Source organism: Drosophila kikkawai, chromosome 3L, assembly GCF_030179895.1.
Source record: "Drosophila kikkawai strain 14028-0561.14 chromosome 3L, DkikHiC1v2, whole genome shotgun sequence".
NCBI classification, from domain to species: Eukaryota; Metazoa; Arthropoda; class Insecta; order Diptera; family Drosophilidae; genus Drosophila; species Drosophila kikkawai.
In genome coordinates this window covers 3,932,804-3,949,820 of record NC_091730.1, presented here as the reverse complement: position 1 = coordinate 3,949,820, position 17,017 = coordinate 3,932,804, and the positions used below count along the sequence as shown (strand labels likewise).

Below are 17,017 nucleotides of genomic sequence, written 5' to 3'. Positions count from 1 at the left end.
ATCCAAAGGTTGTTTCCTTTCCTTTATAATAAAAAGAAAACTAGTTTTCCTTATTAATTAGATTCTCTTTTCTAAAAATAAACCCAGCTCTTCTCTTTTGTATAAATACGTTTATTTTTATTACGAAAAAGATTACAAAAAATATTAAGGTATAACAACGAAGCAATCTGCATTTAGTTTTAGCTTATCTTAGGCCCTCCTCACACACTCTCAGGGAATTTTTGCAATTAGAGATTAGGAACCCCAGGCCGTAATCTACAAAGTAATCGGAATAAAACTACAACCGGTATAAAGTCTTTGTGACGGAATGTGCTTATTTGGTGGCATTCTTCTCGGCGGCCAGCTTCTCCTGGAAGCGACGTCGCCGCTTGGCAATGTACACCACCCAGATGAAGGAGATGATGGCCATGCTGATGGATCGGAACATGGGCGGCACGTACGCAAAGTTTAGGTAGACAAACACCGACAAGTACTGCCAGTTGGCCTTCAGCAGAGGCCAATACAGCTTCTCAACATTCTCCAGAGCGGTGGCGGGGGATTTGCCCTGGAAAAGATTGACATTGGTTAATAAAGAGAAATAAAAGGAATGTTCCAGCTAAAAAGCTTACCTCAAACAGGGCCAAGAAGAACAGGGAGAGCGCCTGATAGATGGGGGCATAGACCAAACGCTCCGAAAGGAACAGGAAGAATCGCCTGAAGCGAAGATCATGATTGAAGAGCCGCTCCACCGTTGTGTAGAAGTAGTGCGGCACACTGCCTCCAAAGATCAAGCCAAACAAACCATAGGCAAAGACGCTCTGCTGGTTCAGCGTCTTGGCGCCCGCCAAACGCTGTGAGGTCACATTCGCAGAGGTGGCCAAAACACAGCTACATGGGATTTGGGTTAATTAGGGGGCTTCCAGATAATGGGTTCACAGTACTCACGCCGTGATGGACTTGGTGCGGACCGGATGGTTGAAGAGTTGCTCCAGATAAGTGCCAAAGAGCGAGTACAGGGGCTTGGAGAGAACCATCGTGAACGGAGGTAACTGGAAGAGCGCGGGATGCAGGTTAAAGTGCAAAGTGCAACTGATAAGGGCCGGCAAAGTACATCCCTACCACCTTCTTTAAATATTTACCTGAGCAGTCCAAACGTCTTGGCCGTAGATTAACAACTGAGCAGGTGCACAGATACCGACACTTGTTGGTAGAAGTTTATTAACTTTAGTTTTGGTTTTTGACGGCTTTTAACAACTATCGCTGACTTTATGAGAGCTGGTTACTCTATTCCTGAACTATCGATAAGTCGATAGATAAGCTGCAGCTTTGGCCACACTGCTAGCGCTGTCATCAATTAGTTTCGGCAAAGTATTCGTTATTATTCCAGTAAAGTAGAAGAATCCTCAAAACCGAAGCTCCTTCTAGCCACAATGGAGTTTCCGCCCTGTCCACCCTCGCTGAAGTCCATCCAGCACTTCCTAAAGCTGGCCCAAGAGCACGACACAAGGGATTTGGTCATCGCCTACTGGGCCAGACTCTAGTGAGTATTGTTATTTTCTTGTTTAATAAAGGATGCAGTGACTGATATAGTGGTGTTTCCTCTCTAGTGCCCTTCAGGTGGGACTCAAAGCCTCCACCCAGACGGGCGAGGAGACCAAACTGCTGCTGGGTAAGCGAAAAATCAAATACGCATTTGGCTAGCCCATGACTCATCCGTGTTTTGTTTTGGTTTCGGTTTCCCCCACTTGCCATTGCAGCCATAATGGACTGCCTGGAGCAGGTGAAGAAGCAGCATGCGGATAACGAAGCGGTAACCAATGAGGTGGCTGCCCAGGCTCACATCGAGAACTATGCCTTAAAGCTGTTCCTGTACGCCGATAAGCAGGATCGCGAGGAGAACTTTGGCAAGTGAGTCACGACGAGTGCAGAAATCTCATAGTTTTCTAGACGATGTAATCCTGGAAGCTATAAGATTTCCTACTTATTGCAGTTTAAATCCTTGATAAATCATTAAATTCTCTACTTTTCTTTCCCAGAAATGTGGTCAAGGCCTTCTACTCCAGCGGTGTGCTCTACGATATACTCCAGACCTTCGGGGAGCTCAGCGAGGAGGCACTTCACAACAGGAAGTATGCCAAATGGAAGGCCGCCTACATCCACAACTGTTTGAAGAACGGCGAGACGCCCATTCCCGGACCTCTGCCCGACGACGATGAGACAGAGCTTGGGGGGGAGGAAAATGCTAACGCCTCAGCGGATGCATCTCCCGAGGATGCAGCCGGAGCGGCTGCTCCACCCCCCTTCCAGCCGGAGGAACCACAGGCCCCATCTTCGCCGCCCTCGAATGTCACACCGCCCACCGCCGAGGAGGTGCTGAACAATCCCAACAAATTGCCCAGTCCGCCAGAGGATGAGGAGAAGCCAGGCGGCTTTGAGCCGTATGTGCCCACAGGTCAGCCGCATCCAGCAACGGCGGCCACCATTTACCAGCCCATTGTGCCCGTGGCCGGGGTGCAAATCACACCGGACCAAATGATAACCGCCCAGAAGTATTGTAAGTATGCCGGCAGTGCCCTCAATTATGACGACGTGAAGACCGCTATAGAGAACCTGCAGAAGGCGCTAAAGCTGCTCAGCACTGGCTCCGAATAGGAGCGGACACACATACACATAAAACACATAAAAAATAAGAACTAACCCAAGCACGGTTATAGCTTAGAGAGCACCAGTGTATGCCCCATAATCTCCCGCTTCTTACACGCAATTAAATCGTACTGACGTTGGATAATTAACTTTAAATATATATATAAAAAATGTATGAGTTGTTCGAAATTTATTAAAATTGTTTCTAAAAGTCGTAATTTAGATGGTTTGCCCGTTACGAAGAGGATTTGATTACACATTTTGCTTGGTTTTAGGTTTGATCTCTGGTCATGTCTTTATGCCGTGGCTCTCTCTACGGTTTAGCTAATATTTCTAGCCATTACATACGTTACATATTATATTTAGGTTTCATTATACGATAATTATTTTGGCACCAAAGTGAAAACATGAATTTCGATTTGCTAGAGTGAATGTAAGTGATTTGGTTGTGAGTTTCTTCGTGATGATTGGTGACCCGCAGCAGTTCGCCTCCGAACCCAACTTAAGGTGCTAAAACAAAGCTGGATCAGTGAATGACTATGAGTATGGGGTGTGATGTTGCAAGGGCGCCTAGCAGCTGGCGCCTAATCCTGTTTGACGCCATTCGTTGGCGGCTGTGTGGCCGCTGCAGCCTCGTCCTGGAGGCGGGCAGTCTGATACCAGACCACGAGCCGGCCGCCTAGCATGAAGGTGAACACAAGCGCCGGTCCAGAGCGCTCGAAGGGATCGCTGACCATCCAGTGCTGGTAGATGCCCAGCAGCATCAGCACCAGCAGCGTCACATTTGCCGCATTCTTCACCTTGTCTGTGGGTAAATGTTTATAATTTAAATTATTAAATTCCCTTGAGGCTGTTTTTAAACTCCACTTACGGTAAGGAATCAGTGCCATGGCCAGGCCGCAGACAATCTCTAGGATGCCAACGGTGCGGCGATACCATTTCGAGGGGATCTTCACTCCAAAGAGGGCGGTCAGGGGAAATACTTTGGCATACTTCACGTACTCTGTGCGCTGCAATTCGTGGATTGGGAGCAAATCAAATATGTTAAAATTAATCATGCCCAGAAACAACACCCTCTCCTTCCCCCAGGAGAGCCATTTGCTCCGACCAGCGGAAGGCAGTGCAGTGCAGCCCATTTATTTTTAAATGAACACTAGCTTTTCTTTTTGTCAGAATTCATCGTATGTGTAATGTGCTTGCTGTTGGCACCGGTGGCCCCAAGTGTTTGGCGGTAATTACACCGTTGGGGCTGGGAACGGGGAGCCCCAAACAAAACAAATATTTCGAAATTAAAATGCCATGCCTCGGGGGGTAAAAGCTTGAAAAAAACATAATAAATGAGAGTAAAATGGCGCGTAACGAATGCAATGCCAATTTGAAAAAATCCACTGAATAAAGATCCAAAATATATATGTAAAATAGAGAACAATTCAATGTAATTCCTTACATTTTACAAAAAAATGATATATGAATTCCTGTAAATCTTTGATATTTTAAAATTGAACAAGTACTTATTTTCCTTATCGTTTCTCTTATAACTTTTCCAGTAAGCCGCCTCTACCCTATTGTTTATAAATAAAAGCCGATTCACCCTATTGTTTATAAATAATAGCCATGTTATACGTCATGTTGGCCTTTGTGTTAGCTATAGTATTTGCACAGGCATGCAAAATATTTATTTGGTAATGAAATCGACAACTTTTGGGCGTTGTTTTTACAAAAAGTAAACAAGAAATTCTGAACTAACAGCTGTTCTATAAATCTTTCGCTTTTTCCAATTTGTTTACAGGCTTTAGAAAACAATTTTTAAATCAAGGTGAATTTTAATTGATTGTTTTTCCATTTCCTGCGGTTTTAAATACACTTTTTTAGGGTATTTACTGCTTCTTTTTCATTCTAAAAATCTTCGTGTATAAATATTTTAAAGAAAATAATTCCAAATATTTGTCAAATTTTTTTCCGAAATCTCTCTAATTGGTTTTATGCTCGTTTCTTTGACAAAAGCCGCCAAGAGGCAACCGTTTCGCCTATTAAAATATATAATTTTCCTGAAATATCTCTGAAGATCATAGCCGGAGGCTCTCCTCGGCGTCCGAATGTCAGCGATTGGCATTGATGGGGTCGAGTTCAATGCCCAATTACTCAGTCATATTAAGGAGAGGCTATCCATCTATTTGGGGTGCACTGCAGGCCTATTTACATAAGAGATTTTCCATTTGAAAGCGGAGATTGCATTGCTGCTGGGCAGTAACTGGGAAAAATCGATGGGCTGTGCACCCGCCCCCCGCCCAACCGAGCGAAACTCTCCCACTTTATCGATTTTCCGACACACTCACCAGATCCTTGTAGAGGTCCTTGCTAATGTGCGGCGTCAGCTTCAAAGTGCCCACAAAGATAAAGAATAGGCCCAGGAGCACCGAGAGGCTCTTCAGCACAATCGTATTGGATGCGGGTGCGGGCATCTTGGCGGATTCCAATTTATGGGGTAAACACTCTCGGGACCGGACCTCCTACTCCGCCTTCTACACAACCTATACGGACACCCTACAATAACACACCGGTCGCTAAATTTAGACCAATCTCGCCAGCTTTCCGTGCGGAAAAGTACGCGGCGGCGACGGCGACCAGAGCAACAAATTCAAGCACACAATCCGAATGTTTGGCAAATCGTGCCCCGCTGGCGGTATGTATAATTTTATGAATTCTTATTCGGCGGCGTCCATTTGTTCCCTTTATATTTATCCGTTCACTTCATGTCCACCGCTTTTTCGCTTTTCCGCATTCAGTTTCGCGTTCGGAAAGAGACTGATTTTCGGACCAGTTGCAAAGTTTATTTCGGCAGCATCCCCACGTCGGAAAATCAATATATGCTCTCACAGGCCCGGTGCTGCCCTGCTCTACACTCTCTGCAATATGTGTGCGGTGTGCTCCGAGTAGGAAAGCCGAGAGGAGAGGATTCCCACCCCGTAGAGCACAACTGGCAGCTGGACTGAGACCGAGACCGGACTCTTCCTCGGGTGGTTAGCCACCCTTAAGGCTAACCACCCTTAAGGAGCCCCAGATAAACAATCATTAACAGAACTCGAGTAGTTCCTTGGCTGGACAAAATCTGACCCAAATGAGTAGTTTTGAGGCTCATTAACCCACATTGAAAGATCAGTATTTATGGGGGTAATTATGTATTTTTTAAAGGTTTTTAAAAAATATTTTTGAGCTGAATTTGAATATTATAAAAAACTATATAAAATACACATCTTTCTTTTCTTTCCTTAAATTTCTATGATTTTAAAACTCAGTCGTCCAACGTTTATACTTAAGTTAATATAATTTTTAAATCTCACTACCAGCCCATGGGACCTCCAGGCATTCCAGGTCCTCCCCTGCGATGGGAATGATCCTCCGGTGGCGTTTGCGGTGTGTGATAAATCCTTTTGGACTCGGCCATCCTCTGATTGTAGCTTAGGATCTGCTCCTGCAGCTGGGCATCTTCCTGCTGGGCCCGTGGCTCGTCGAACTCCAGACTGGCCACCCCGTCCAAACGATCCAAATCCACCCAGCCCCGGAAACGAACGCATACCCCGTTCATGATAAAGTTGGATCGTAGATGGACCTTGCCCCGCTCTCGCTCGAAGTCGCACTCCTGCTCCTGGGCATACGGATTGTGGTTGGCGTTGAAATACAGCTGCAGATTGGTGCCGGATGCCACGAAGGACATCTCAGCATAGCCCTTCCGGCAGTCGTTGACGAAACGCATTCGACGCTCCTCGGCAGCCCGTTCCCGGTAGCCAGTGTAGCGGACCTCGCTCTCCCGGCTGAGGCGGCGGAAGAGTTCGTCACTGTCGAATTTTGACCTCTGGTCGGGCACTACACGGGGCATCTTGAAGATGAAGCGCGGCTTGGGCTGCTCGTACATGGCCATGGCTTCGTAGGGAGGAGGAATCATGCCCGAGAGGGCTGCGGCTGCTTCTCCGAGATTCTGGTGATGATGCATGGCTGTAACTTGAACTTGAACTGAGTTCTCTGAAGAAAAGGTGTTGACTGATCTCTGGTCGGGAATGTTCTCTTATTTATATCAAATAGGAAACAGGTAAGCTCAGGTTTTTAGAAGGAGTTACCTGAAATATAACTTTACGATTTTATGATCCCATATGGCGTTATTTATCTCTTAATTTAAGCCACCTGGAGACAGGTAATAACCGTTTTTACTTTTAGGGTTTACTAGTCCAGGGGTGTCTAAAAAAAAGGTAGCATTTTAATTTTTTCAGGCAGAGAAACATGGTTAATATGATACTTTATAATTTAAAACTGGGTCTTAAATTTAAATTTGAAAAGTTCGTTATACCAGTGTTGAATAGCGACACAAGCTAGTAAAAGTAGATGGCAACCATGAAATAATAATTAGATGACAACTCTAGCCACATTAAACAGCTGAAAGGAATTGTTTTATTTACAAATTGTTAAAAAAAAGAAATGTCACTCGTCGCCTATGCCGCCAGTTCTGATGAAGATTCCGAGAACGAAGAGGAGGAAGAGAATTCCAAGCCACAGGTGGAGATAATTAAGTCGGAAGCCAAGCCGAACACAGGACCCACAACAAGTGTCACAGCCAGTGGTCACATCAGCGACGAGGATGACGACTTTGTGCCCCAAGAAGTATCCTTACAGGAGTTAAAACCCGTCGGCAGACTTACACTAGCCTTGCCCAAGCCAAAGGCAGCTGCACCCGCTGAGGAGGAGTCAATAGACGAGGATGTGGACGAGCTGATAGCCCCCGCTTTTGCCAAACTCCCAATGCCACGCACAGCAGTTGCCTCCGGCAAGGCAATTATAGAAGAAAAAGATGATGAGTTTCTGCACAAAAAAGCGCTGCCTGTTCAGATAGAGAAACCCCCACCGCCGCCGGTTAAGGGACGCGTCAAGATCAGCATACCATCGCTGAGAGACTTCTCCGATGTTGACCAGGAGAAGGCGGACAAGGCCAAGAACAAGGTGGACAAACCCGTGGCGCCCAAGGGATCTGGCTTGCTGAGCATGCTGCCCCAAGCCAAGTCAGAGCGAAACTTTGCCAAGACATCCACTTCGGAAGCAGCAGCAAGCAACACGACAACGCCGGCTCAAAAACCAGAAGCAAGTAATCTAGGACAGCCCCGGTCCTCTCCAGCTTTTGTGCCCGATACAGTGAAGCAGAGGAGAGCAGCGCACAACACCGAAGGAGTGGATGGCCCCAAGGCTTCTGGTCCCAAAAGGAGTACCCAAGGAAGCGAAGGCTCTAAGCCCACTCAAGCCAAGCCAGCAGTCAAGTTGGTGAGTGCCAGCGACAGCGAGGAGGATGACGATGAGGACGCTTCTGGCGACTTCTTCTCCCTCAATGCCGAACACAAGCTGCCCGAGGTGAGCAGCAACGAGATCAGCGCCTTGGTGGCCAAACGGGCAGCCAAAATGGTGGAGGCCAGCAGCAAATACCTCGAGGAGATCGCAGAAAGGGAAGCGGCCGAAGCCGAGGCCGCTCGCCTGGAGGAGGAGCAGGTACAGCAGGCACAGAAGCGCTACCACGAACAGCAACTAAACGCCGAGGCCATGGACGCATTGGTGGGCAAAAATGCCAAGCGGCGGCGAAAGGAGGCCAAGGAGATGCAGGTGATCGACATCTCCGGATCCCAGGTCCTGCCCGACCGTGACGAATGGATGCGAACGGCTCTGGCCTCGTCTACGACCTTCCAGCCCACTGGAGTCTTGACGGACGAGGAGCCGGTGGCGGGTACGCGGCGCAAGCACCAGATCACCTACCTGGCCCACAAGGCTAAGGCCAACGAGGCCGAGCTGCAGGCCATGTGGTCGGCCAACAGGCAGACGCGACGAGCCACACAGAGCAAATATGGTTTCTGAATTTCCGTTTTCATTTTATGTACGTCTCTTAATCCTACAATATAAACCTAATCCTAAACCTAGACTTATTATCTAGGGTTCACTGCAGCCAGCCCTCGCGCTTGCCCAGGTGGCTGCCCACGTAGAATATGGCGGTGCTGAGGAGTAGGATCAGCGGGGCAATGGTCACATAGATGGGAATTTGATGGGGGTACTCCAGTCGCAGGCAAATCATCACCTGGGAGGCAATGGTAAGCAGCACGCCGGCAATGTTCCATTTGTAGAGGAAGAGGAGGTCCGTGAGGCGACTTAGATTGCGCCACTTCCGTATAAACTTGATGATCACGTAGATGATGATTATAACGTCGAAGATCCAGAGCGGGGTAAAGGTGACAAACCAATTCCAGTTGGTCCGCGGCTCCAGGCGCAGGCACAGCAGGATGAAGAACACCAAGACTATGAACCACGTAAAGAGCGCTCGGTGAGCCAGAGTCATGTCGTTTGTCTGTTGTTTAGAACTTTTCCATCGTAGGGCAAAAAAATAAACAAAAACTAAGAACAATATTGGGCCAGTGTTGGAAAACAACTGATGGCACAGTGGCAGCTAGAAGAGAGTTTGGAATAAAGGTTTTCTCTTGAAGAATATGCTGTAAATAAAGCAAAGTTAAGTATTACTAATATGTAATTGAATTAAATTTTGTAAAATAAGGCTCAAGGTCTCGAAATAGAGAGCAAAGTTAACAATTTTAAAGCATTGAACGTGTTCCTTTTTTTATGGCAGCCACTGTGAAACAGCTGTTAATGGAACTCTCTCAACGGGTGGCAACTCTGCCTGCGTGTTCAACATCAGCGAGAAGAAGAAGCTAATTGACGTGTCACAATTTTCACAATTTGGTTGGTGTTTCTTCTAAAAATTAATTATAAGCAACGGCTACGTGTAATTCCTGGCAGCCACTAACTGGGCAATAATTCTATCCATCTCTCTTGCATGTTTTGATGCAGGCGCGTGCCCAATTAACCAGAACACGGGCTCCTGAAAGAAAAGCCGACACCCACAAGAAACTCGGGCAGGAAATTGTGAAAAAATAATAGTGCCAACATGTTGACCAACTTCGAGTCGAAGTCGGCGCGGGTTAAGGGCCTCTCGTTCCATCCGAAGCGGCCCTGGATTTTGGTCAGTCTGCACAGCGGCGTTATCCAGCTGTGGGACTACCGGATGCACACGCTCCTCGAGAAGTTTGACGAGCACGACGGACCGGTGCGTGGCGTGGCCTTCCATCAGCAGATGCCATTGTTTGTCTCCGGCGGCGATGACTACAAGATCAAGGTGTGGAACTACAAGCAAAGGCGCTGCATCTTCACTCTACTTGCCCACTTGGACTACGTGCGCACGGTGGCATTCCACCACGAATATCCTTGGATATTGAGCGCCTCCGACGATCAAACCATCCGCATCTGGAACTGGCAGTCGCGCAACTGCATCTGCGTGCTGACGGGCCACAACCACTATGTGATGTGCGCCCAGTTCCATCCCACGGAGGATCAGATCGTTTCCGCTTCGCTCGATCAGACGGTGCGCGTATGGGACATCTCGGGGCTGCGCAAGAAGAACGTGGCACCCGGCCCTGGGGGCCTCGACGATCACTTGAAGGGTCATCCGGGAGCCACTGATCTATTTGGACAGGCGGATGCTGTGGTCAAGCATGTGCTCGAGGGCCATGATCGCGGCGTTAACTGGGCCAGTTTCCATCCCACATTGCCGCTGATTGTTTCTGGAGCAGATGACAGGCTGGTGAAGCTGTGGCGCATGAACGAGTACAAAGCCTGGGAGGTGGACACCTGCCGTGGCCATTACAATAATGTGTCCAGCGTCCTGTTCCATCCGCGCCAGGATCTTATACTGTCGAACGGCGAGGATCGCAGCATTCGTGTTTGGGACATGACCAAGCGTCAGTGCTTGTTTACCTTCCGGCGAGACAACGAGCGCTTCTGGATTCTCACGGCGCATCCCACACTGAATTTGTTTGCTGCCGGACACGATGGAGGTGAGTTTCTCTCAGAGATCCTTTGGTAACTCGTCTAATCTTATGTTTTCCCTCCCAGGCATGGTGGTCTTTAAGTTGGAGCGCGAGCGTCCTGCCTACGCCGTTCATGGCAACATGCTCTACTATGTAAAGGAGCGTTTCCTGCGCAAACTGGACTTTACCACCACCAAGGACACGGTGGTAATGCAGCTACGTCCTGGCAAATCCCCAGTGTACAGCATGTCCTACAACCCAGCTCTAAACGCCGTGCTCATCTGCACGCGAACCAACAACCTGGAGAACAGCACCTACGATCTGTGCCAGATACCCAAGGACACGGAGAGCCAGAGCGAGTCGGACAGCAAGCGCAGCTCCGGCATCACAGCCATTTGGGTGGCACGCAACCGCTTCGCCGTGCTGGACCGCAACCAGCAGCTGGTGATCAAGAACTTCAAGAACGAGGTGACCAAGAAGCTGCCCACGTTCTGTGAGGAGATCTTCTACGCCGGCACTGGCATGCTGCTCATTCGGGATCCCGAATTTGTCACCCTGTACGAGGTGCAGCGACTCGTCTCCGTAGGCAGCATCAAGCTGGCCAAGTGCCGCTATGTGGTGTGGTCCTCGGACATGTCTCTGGTGGCGCTGCTCTGCAAGCATTCGGTGACCATCTGCGACCGAAGGCTCCAGTATTTGTGCACCGTGCAGGAGAACTGCCGCGTCAAGTCCGGCGCCTGGGACGAGTCGGGCGTGTTTATCTACACCACAAGCAACCACATCAAGTACGCCATCACCAATGGCGACCACGGCATCATCAGGACACTGGATCTGCCCATTTATCTGACCCGCGTCAAGGGCAATCAGGTCTTCTGCCTGGATCGCGAGTGCCGCACCCGGGTGCTCCACATCGACCCCACGGAGTACAAGTTCAAGCTGGCCCTGATCCAGCGCAAGTACGACGAGGTGCTGCACATGGTGAGGAACGCCCGTTTGGTGGGCCAGAGCATCATTGCCTACCTGCAGCAGAAGGGCTATCCGGAGGTGGCTCTGCACTTTGTCAAGGACGAGAAGACTCGCTTTGGACTGGCCTTGGAGTGCGGCAACATCGAGATCGCTCTGGAGGCAGCCAAGGCCTTGGACGACAAGGACTGCTGGGATCGTCTGGGCCAGAGTGCTCTACTTCAGGGCAACCATCAGGTGGTGGAGATGTGCTACCAGCGCACCAAGAACTTTGACAAGCTGAGCTTCCTCTACCTGATCACCGGCAACCTGGAGAAGCTGAAGAAGATGAACAAGATCGCCGAGATTCGCAAGGATGTATCCGCACAGTACCAGGGCGCCTTGCTCCTGGGCGACGTCAAGGAGAGGGTCAGCATCCTCAAGAATTGTGGACAGCATTCGTTGGCCTATCTCACGGCAGCCACCCATGGTTTCCAAGAGCTCACCGAATCCCTGGGTGAGTCGATCACCTCGCAGGGCAACACTCTGCCCGAGGTGAATCCCAATGCCCAGCTGCTGCAGCCTCCGGTGCCCATTCAGCAGCTGGAGACCAACTGGCCGCTGCTCTCCGTTTCCAAGGGCTTCTTTGAGGGCGCCATGGTCACCAGAGCAGGAAGCAGTGCCACCGCTCGCCAGGCGCTGAACATCAACGCCGATGCTGCCTTGTTGGATGAGCACAATGCCGGCGGCGATGGCTGGGGAGCCGACGCAGATCTGGGACTCGACGAAGACGGCGAGGATGGTGAGATGCACGATGCCCTCAGTAATGATGGCGAGGGCGGAGCTGGCGGAGAGGATGGCGCCGGCTGGGACGTGGGCGATGACGATCTAGTGGTGCCCGAGGAGCTGGCCTCCAAGATTAAGGCTTCCGCCTTGGACAGCAATTATTATGCGGCCCCCAACAAGGGTCTGTCGCCGGCACAGCAGTGGGCCAACAACTCGCCCCTGGTGCTGGACCACGTCAAGGCCGGATCCTTTGAGAGTGCCTTCCGTTTGTTGAACGACCAGTTGGGCGTGGTGAACTTCAAGCCTTTTAAGCCGCTGTTCCTACAGAACTATGCCTGCTCCCGAACCAGCTACACGGCCAATCCGAATCTGCAGTCCCTCAGTGGCTATCCCCTAAGAAACTACTCGGAGGCCAATGCCAAACTGCATCGTCCGGCTTTGGGCATTAAGCTGAATGATTTGGTGGCGCGCTTGCAGGCTGGCTACCAGCTCACCACCTCCGGCAAGTTCTCCGAGGCCGTGGAGAAGTTCCACTCTATTCTGATCAGCATTCCGCTGCTCGTGGTGGACACCAAGGTGGATGCGGCGGAGGCCCAGCAGCTTCTAAGGATCTGTGCCGAATACATTGTCGGTTTGAAGATGGAGACGGTGCGCAAGGGCATGCCCAAGTCCACGCTGGAGGAGCAGAAGCGACTGTGCGAAATGGCCGCCTACTTCACGCACTGCAAACTGCAGCCTGTCCATCAGATCCTCACCCTGCGCACCGCCCTCAATATGTTCTTCAAGCTGAAGAACTACAAGACAGCGGCCTCCTTTGCCCGGCGACTCTTGGAGCTGGCACCGCGGCCGGATGTGGCGCAGCAGGTGCGCAAAATCCTGCAGGCCTGCGAGGTGAATCCAGTGGACGAGCATCAGCTGCAGTACGAGGAGTTCAATCCGTTCACCATCTGCGGCATCAGCTGGAAGCCGCTGTATAGGGGCAAGCCAGAGGTAACCTGTCCCTTCTGCGGCTCCTCCTTTGACCCGCAATTCAAGGGCAACCTTTGCACAGTATGCGAGGTGAGCCAGATTGGCAAGGAGAGCATTGGGCTGCGCATATCCAGCCTGCAATTCCGCTAGAGACATCTGCCTTTTAATTGCTCTTTAACCGCCGAGCGAAGGAGACCCAGCTTAGTTTAGTTTTACACGATCATTGCTTATGTATGAAATATAAAGTTCAGTATCTGTATATTATAATCAAGAGGTGCCTGTGTTTTCGTTAAAGCGGAAATAGGAGGGGCTCTTGAGATATATCTATCCACTTGAATTGTAGATTCCCGTGGTATTTCCAGAGGAGTCAGTCGTCACGCTGCGTCACCTGCGGAAAGCCCCCCACAAACAACAAGATCTCGATTAGTAATGATGTATTTTTTAGTTAAAGATACGACACTAATTCCACGCTAAGTTTGTAAGTATAATACCGTAAAAGCATACGTAAAGTAAGCATTAATTAGAGCTAAAACTAAGTCTAGGAGCATATTTATTCGAGCGTTTTCTAATCTCGCACATTGGGGGGATGCCCGTTAGCGGGCTTTGGAGCATTCTCAGTTGTCCATGAAGTAATGAGTATTCGCGAATTGAGTCTCTTGCTGCTGCTGCTGCTGCTGGTTCAGCGGCGGTGGCGGCAGCGGCGGCTGCTGTTGAAGCTGGTGCGACGGCGGCGGCGCCGTCCACAGGTCCAACTAACGTCTCCACATGCTGGCGCCGACACCAATGCCCCCGGAGGCCACACCTCGTCGCACCGCCTCCATTTCGTCCTGCCTATTGTCGCGGTAGGCGCGCTTGGTGTCCTCAAACTCGCGCAATCGCTGGTTGTACCTATCGATCTGGTCCCGCAGAATAGCATCCTCATGCATTGCCCGCCGCTCATCGTACTCCAAACAGCCGACGCCGTCGAGACGCTCCAGGTCCAGCCAGCCGCGGAAGCGAACGCACACACCGTTCATGATAAAATAGGACTTGATGTGCACCTTGCCGTGCTCCTTGTCAAAGTCGCACTCCTTGTCGTGCAGGTAGGGGTTCTGATTGGCATTGAACACCAGCTGCAGGTTGGTGCCCGAGGCCACGAAGCTGGTCTCCGTGTGGCCCTCGCGGCAGCCGTTCATGAAGCGCACCTGCCGCTCCTCGATGCTGCGCTCCCGGTAGCCCGTGTACCGGATCTCGCTCTCCCGGCTAAGTCGCCGGAACAGCTCGTCGCTCTCAAACTTGGACTTCTGGTCGGGCACCACACGGGGCATCTTGAAGATGAAGCGCGGCTTGGGCTGCTCGTACAGCCCAATGGTGTCGTAGGGTATCATGTTGGCCAGAGCAGCTTCGTTCATCATCTTGTCTGTTGGGATTTCCGATCGCTGCCGCTGCTGCTAGACTTCCAATCGCTGGGCGGTTTTATACAATTATTAATTGTATTATTAATATTATCCAAGAAAACAACGCACAATACAACAAAAAGGCTGGTTTGCGGTTTTGATATACACAATTAGAGCTGCAAAATTATCGATGTCACTATCGATACATCGATGGTGGATGTTTTAAAAAGTGCGATACATCGCCTGCAACTACTAAGTTTATGCGTCGCCAGATTTATGAATTTACATTTCCTTTTTAATATTAATTATAAATTAATTGAAAAGGAGCAAGCAGCTGGGATGGCAGAGCTCAAGCGAATGGCAGTGGTCCGATCTTGGCTCCGGGCTAGCTGAAGCCCAGCAGGCGTAAGGTATTGGAATATTTATAACTACATTTTAAATGTGTAAATGTAATTGATGGAACAAACAAATTAGAATCGAAAAAAAAGGGAAATCAATGTGAAATTGTGTGGTTTAAGCGGCGTTTATTTGGGGGCCTTGGGATTGTTTGGGGAAAAATCGTTTGAAAGCCAAATGTAATTTTTTTTAAATTATTAACATAATATTCTGAAATTTTAAATTTTGTTTCTACATTTTTAAAAGTTTTCCTGGATTTTAAAAAAGTTTTCATCTAATATTTTAACTTTTTTTTAGATTAATAAAATTATTTTTTTATTTTTAAATTTTTTTAAAAATATTTTACCTGCCAAATTTGAATTTAACTGCCAAATTTGAATTTGAATTTAACGACGATCAGTTTCAGTGTGCCCAGGTGCAGTTGTAAAATAACACCTAAATTTGGATTCAAAAGGTTTGAGTCTCCGCTTACTTGCGCCGGCTATTAAATGGTTCGAAACTTGGACTTTTTATAACAGTTTATACCAGTTTTCAGTTGCTTGCTGCTGATTTCTGTTCGCCTGTTACCCCAATTTGGGAAACGGGCAATTTGCATGGAAATGTTCGGAAATTTGGATGGGCTGCTGTAGGGATGTTGTTGTAATAAGGTTGTTGTTGCCATCAAGCTGTTATTGTCGGCAACAAATAGGTATAAATGCATAAAATGTAATATAACAGTTTATACCAATTATTATTTTTGCCCAAAAGTTTTTATAACAGTTTATACCAGTTTTCAGTTGCTTGCTGCTGGTTTCTGTTCGCCTGTTACCCCAGTTTGGATAGCGGCCAAATCGAATGAAAAAATTTGCTCACTTGCATCAGTGATGCTCATCTCCATCAGTGATGCTCACTTCCATCAGTGATGCTCACTTCCAACAGTGATGCTCACTTCCATCAGTGATGCTCACTTCCATCAGTGATGCTCACTTCCATCAGTGATGCTCACTTCCATCAGTGATGCTCACTTCCATCAGTGATGCTCACTTCCATCAGTGATGCTCACTTCCATCAGTGATGCTCACTTCCATCAGTGATGCTCACTTCCATCAGTGATGCTCACTTCCGTCAGTGATGCTCACTTCCATCAGTGATGCTCACTTCCATCAGTGATGCTCACTTCCATCAGTGATGCTCACTTCCATCAGTGATGCTCACTTCCATCAGTGATGCTCACTTCCATCAGTGATGCTCACTTCCATCAGTGATGCTCACTTCCATCAGTGATGCTCACTTCCATCAGTGATGCTCATCTGCGTCAGTGATGCTCATCTGCGTCAGTGATGCTCATCTGCGTCAGTGATGCTCATCTGCATCAGTGATGCTCTATTGGGACAAAATGCTTAACAAGCTATTTTGCATTACTGGGACAAAATGGCAACTCTCTAACTGCCAGTGATGCTCATCTAGCTATTTTGCATTATTGGGACAAAATGGCATCTCACTAACTACCAGTGATGCTCATCTAGCTATTTTGCATTATTGGGACAAAATGGAATCTCACTAACTGCCAGTGCTGCTCATTTCATTGTTCTTATATAGGAAAAATAAAATAAAACAAAATAATATAAAATAATGTATTTCATTGTTTTTATTTAGGTTCATTAACAAAGAATAAAATAAAGTATTTTAAAATTAAAATGTTGCTTGTTGTGTTTTTTTGCTGTTGTTGTAAAAGTAGCCGGCAGACCTGACTGGCGATGCTCTCTCCTTATCCCTGATTCCTGATCCCTATTCCTCCATTCCCATCCCTTATCCACCATCCTTTTGCGTGTGTCGTTGGTCCTTTCCCTTGGTTCTTGTCCAGGGTGGGTGTCAGGTCTACTGATACTGATGACTAGGAGCGATGGCGATGGCAATGACAATGGAAAGTCTGTAATTGAACAGAGCAAAATAGCAAATTAAAAACTAAAAAAGCCATAACTCTGTCAAAAATGCCTTAATTTGCATTCGGAAAGCGGTGTTATGTTAGTTTTTATAAGGTTAACAAATCTGCATACTTAGTTA

At 48.5% G+C, this 17,017-nt stretch overlaps 8 protein-coding genes across 9 annotated transcripts; 3 read left to right on the top strand and 5 right to left on the bottom strand.

Moving 5' to 3' along the window:
* Window positions 1-90: 90 nt before the first annotated feature.
* LOC108079850 (uncharacterized) lies at window positions 91-1,270 on the bottom strand. Its single transcript, XM_017174358.3, has 4 exons — window positions 1,119-1,270; window positions 925-1,028; window positions 609-867; window positions 91-544 (listed from the first exon to the last, which is right to left on the bottom strand). Exons 2-4 carry the CDS (start codon window positions 1,011-1,013, stop codon window positions 314-316), a joined length of 579 nt encoding a protein of 192 aa, XP_017029847.1. The 5' UTR covers window positions 1,014-1,028; window positions 1,119-1,270; the 3' UTR covers window positions 91-313.
* Window positions 1,271-1,297: 27 nt separating this feature from the next.
* Vta1 (vesicle trafficking 1) lies at window positions 1,298-2,797 on the top strand. Its single transcript, XM_017174356.3, has 4 exons — window positions 1,298-1,519; window positions 1,587-1,648; window positions 1,737-1,887; window positions 2,016-2,797. The coding sequence occupies exons 1-4, from the start codon at window positions 1,410-1,412 to the stop codon at window positions 2,629-2,631; spliced, it is 939 nt and encodes a 312-aa protein (XP_017029845.1). The 5' UTR covers window positions 1,298-1,409; the 3' UTR covers window positions 2,632-2,797.
* Window positions 2,796-5,433, bottom strand: LOC108079851 (novel acetylcholine receptor chaperone). Its single transcript, XM_017174359.3, has 3 exons — window positions 4,959-5,433; window positions 3,494-3,632; window positions 2,796-3,427 (listed from the first exon to the last, which is right to left on the bottom strand). Exons 1-3 carry the CDS (start codon window positions 5,082-5,084, stop codon window positions 3,207-3,209), a joined length of 486 nt encoding a protein of 161 aa, XP_017029848.1. The 5' UTR covers window positions 5,085-5,433; the 3' UTR covers window positions 2,796-3,206.
* A 384-nt stretch (window positions 5,434-5,817) lies between these two features.
* Bro (Brother) lies at window positions 5,818-6,952 on the bottom strand. Its single transcript, XM_017174357.3, has 2 exons — window positions 6,738-6,952; window positions 5,818-6,667 (listed from the first exon to the last, which is right to left on the bottom strand). Exon 2 carries the CDS (start codon window positions 6,611-6,613, stop codon window positions 5,963-5,965), a length of 651 nt encoding a protein of 216 aa, XP_017029846.1. The 5' UTR covers window positions 6,614-6,667; window positions 6,738-6,952; the 3' UTR covers window positions 5,818-5,962.
* Window positions 6,953-7,020: 68 nt separating this feature from the next.
* LOC108079800 (proline-rich protein PRCC) lies at window positions 7,021-8,566 on the top strand. The gene has a single exon (XM_017174280.3). It carries the CDS (start codon window positions 7,093-7,095, stop codon window positions 8,506-8,508), a length of 1,416 nt encoding a protein of 471 aa, XP_017029769.1. The 5' UTR covers window positions 7,021-7,092; the 3' UTR covers window positions 8,509-8,566.
* LOC108079802 (transmembrane protein 60) lies at window positions 8,502-9,077 on the bottom strand. Its single transcript, XM_017174282.3, has one exon. It carries the CDS (start codon window positions 8,981-8,983, stop codon window positions 8,588-8,590), a length of 396 nt encoding a protein of 131 aa, XP_017029771.1. The 5' UTR covers window positions 8,984-9,077; the 3' UTR covers window positions 8,502-8,587.
* A 187-nt stretch (window positions 9,078-9,264) lies between these two features.
* alphaCOP (coatomer subunit alpha) lies at window positions 9,265-13,473 on the top strand. Of its 2 annotated transcripts, XM_017174278.3 has the most exons (3): window positions 9,265-9,381; window positions 9,490-10,532; window positions 10,591-13,473. In XM_017174278.3, the coding sequence occupies exons 2-3, from the start codon at window positions 9,587-9,589 to the stop codon at window positions 13,350-13,352; spliced, it is 3,708 nt and encodes a 1,235-aa protein (XP_017029767.1). In that variant the 5' UTR covers window positions 9,265-9,381; window positions 9,490-9,586; the 3' UTR covers window positions 13,353-13,473. The 2 variants fall into 2 exon arrangements, with proteins under 2 accessions (XP_017029767.1, XP_017029768.1); XM_017174279.3 differs by lacking the exon at window positions 9,265-9,381 and having other exon boundaries at window positions 9,394-10,532.
* Window positions 13,474-13,621: 148 nt separating this feature from the next.
* On the bottom strand, window positions 13,622-14,754 carry Bgb (Big brother). Its single transcript, XM_017174281.3, has one exon. The coding sequence runs from the start codon at window positions 14,594-14,596 to the stop codon at window positions 13,955-13,957; it is 642 nt and encodes a 213-aa protein (XP_017029770.1). The 5' UTR covers window positions 14,597-14,754; the 3' UTR covers window positions 13,622-13,954.
* Between the last annotated feature and the right edge of the window lie 2,263 nt (window positions 14,755-17,017).

What these genes read in the sequence shown, in the direction of transcription:
- LOC108079850 (XM_017174358.3), bottom strand. Translation starts at nt 1,013, where the DNA reads ATGGTTCTCTCCAAGCCCCTGTACTCGCTCTTTGGCACTTATCTGGAG. An exon ending in CGCACCAAGTCCATCACGGC is followed by an intron (nt 868 to 924) that starts GTGAGTACTGTG and finishes AATCCCATGTAG; the next exon opens with CTGTGTTTTGGCCACCTCTG. An exon ending in TCTTCTTGGCCCTGTTTGAG is followed by an intron (nt 545 to 608) that starts GTAAGCTTTTTA and finishes AATCTTTTCCAG; the next exon opens with GGCAAATCCCCCGCCACCGC.
- alphaCOP (XM_017174278.3), top strand. Translation starts at nt 9,587, where the DNA reads ATGTTGACCAACTTCGAGTCGAAGTCGGCGCGGGTTAAGGGCCTCTCG. An exon ending in TGCTGCCGGACACGATGGAG is followed by an intron (nt 10,533 to 10,590) that starts GTGAGTTTCTCT and finishes TTTCCCTCCCAG; the next exon opens with GCATGGTGGTCTTTAAGTTG.
- Vta1 (XM_017174356.3), top strand. Translation starts at nt 1,410, where the DNA reads ATGGAGTTTCCGCCCTGTCCACCCTCGCTGAAGTCCATCCAGCACTTC. An exon ending in GCCTACTGGGCCAGACTCTA is followed by an intron (nt 1,520 to 1,586) that starts GTGAGTATTGTT and finishes TTTCCTCTCTAG; the next exon opens with TGCCCTTCAGGTGGGACTCA. An exon ending in GGAGACCAAACTGCTGCTGG is followed by an intron (nt 1,649 to 1,736) that starts GTAAGCGAAAAA and finishes TTGCCATTGCAG; the next exon opens with CCATAATGGACTGCCTGGAG.
- Bgb (XM_017174281.3), bottom strand. Translation starts at nt 14,596, where the DNA reads ATGATGAACGAAGCTGCTCTGGCCAACATGATACCCTACGACACCATT.
- Bro (XM_017174357.3), bottom strand. Translation starts at nt 6,613, where the DNA reads ATGCATCATCACCAGAATCTCGGAGAAGCAGCCGCAGCCCTCTCGGGC.
- LOC108079800 (XM_017174280.3), top strand. Translation starts at nt 7,093, where the DNA reads ATGTCACTCGTCGCCTATGCCGCCAGTTCTGATGAAGATTCCGAGAAC.
- LOC108079802 (XM_017174282.3), bottom strand. Translation starts at nt 8,983, where the DNA reads ATGACTCTGGCTCACCGAGCGCTCTTTACGTGGTTCATAGTCTTGGTG.
- LOC108079851 (XM_017174359.3), bottom strand. Translation starts at nt 5,084, where the DNA reads ATGCCCGCACCCGCATCCAATACGATTGTGCTGAAGAGCCTCTCGGTG. An exon ending in AGGACCTCTACAAGGATCTG is followed by an intron (nt 3,633 to 4,958) that starts GTGAGTGTGTCG and finishes CACGAATTGCAG; the next exon opens with CGCACAGAGTACGTGAAGTA. An exon ending in CATGGCACTGATTCCTTACC is followed by an intron (nt 3,428 to 3,493) that starts GTAAGTGGAGTT and finishes ATTTACCCACAG; the next exon opens with ACAAGGTGAAGAATGCGGCA.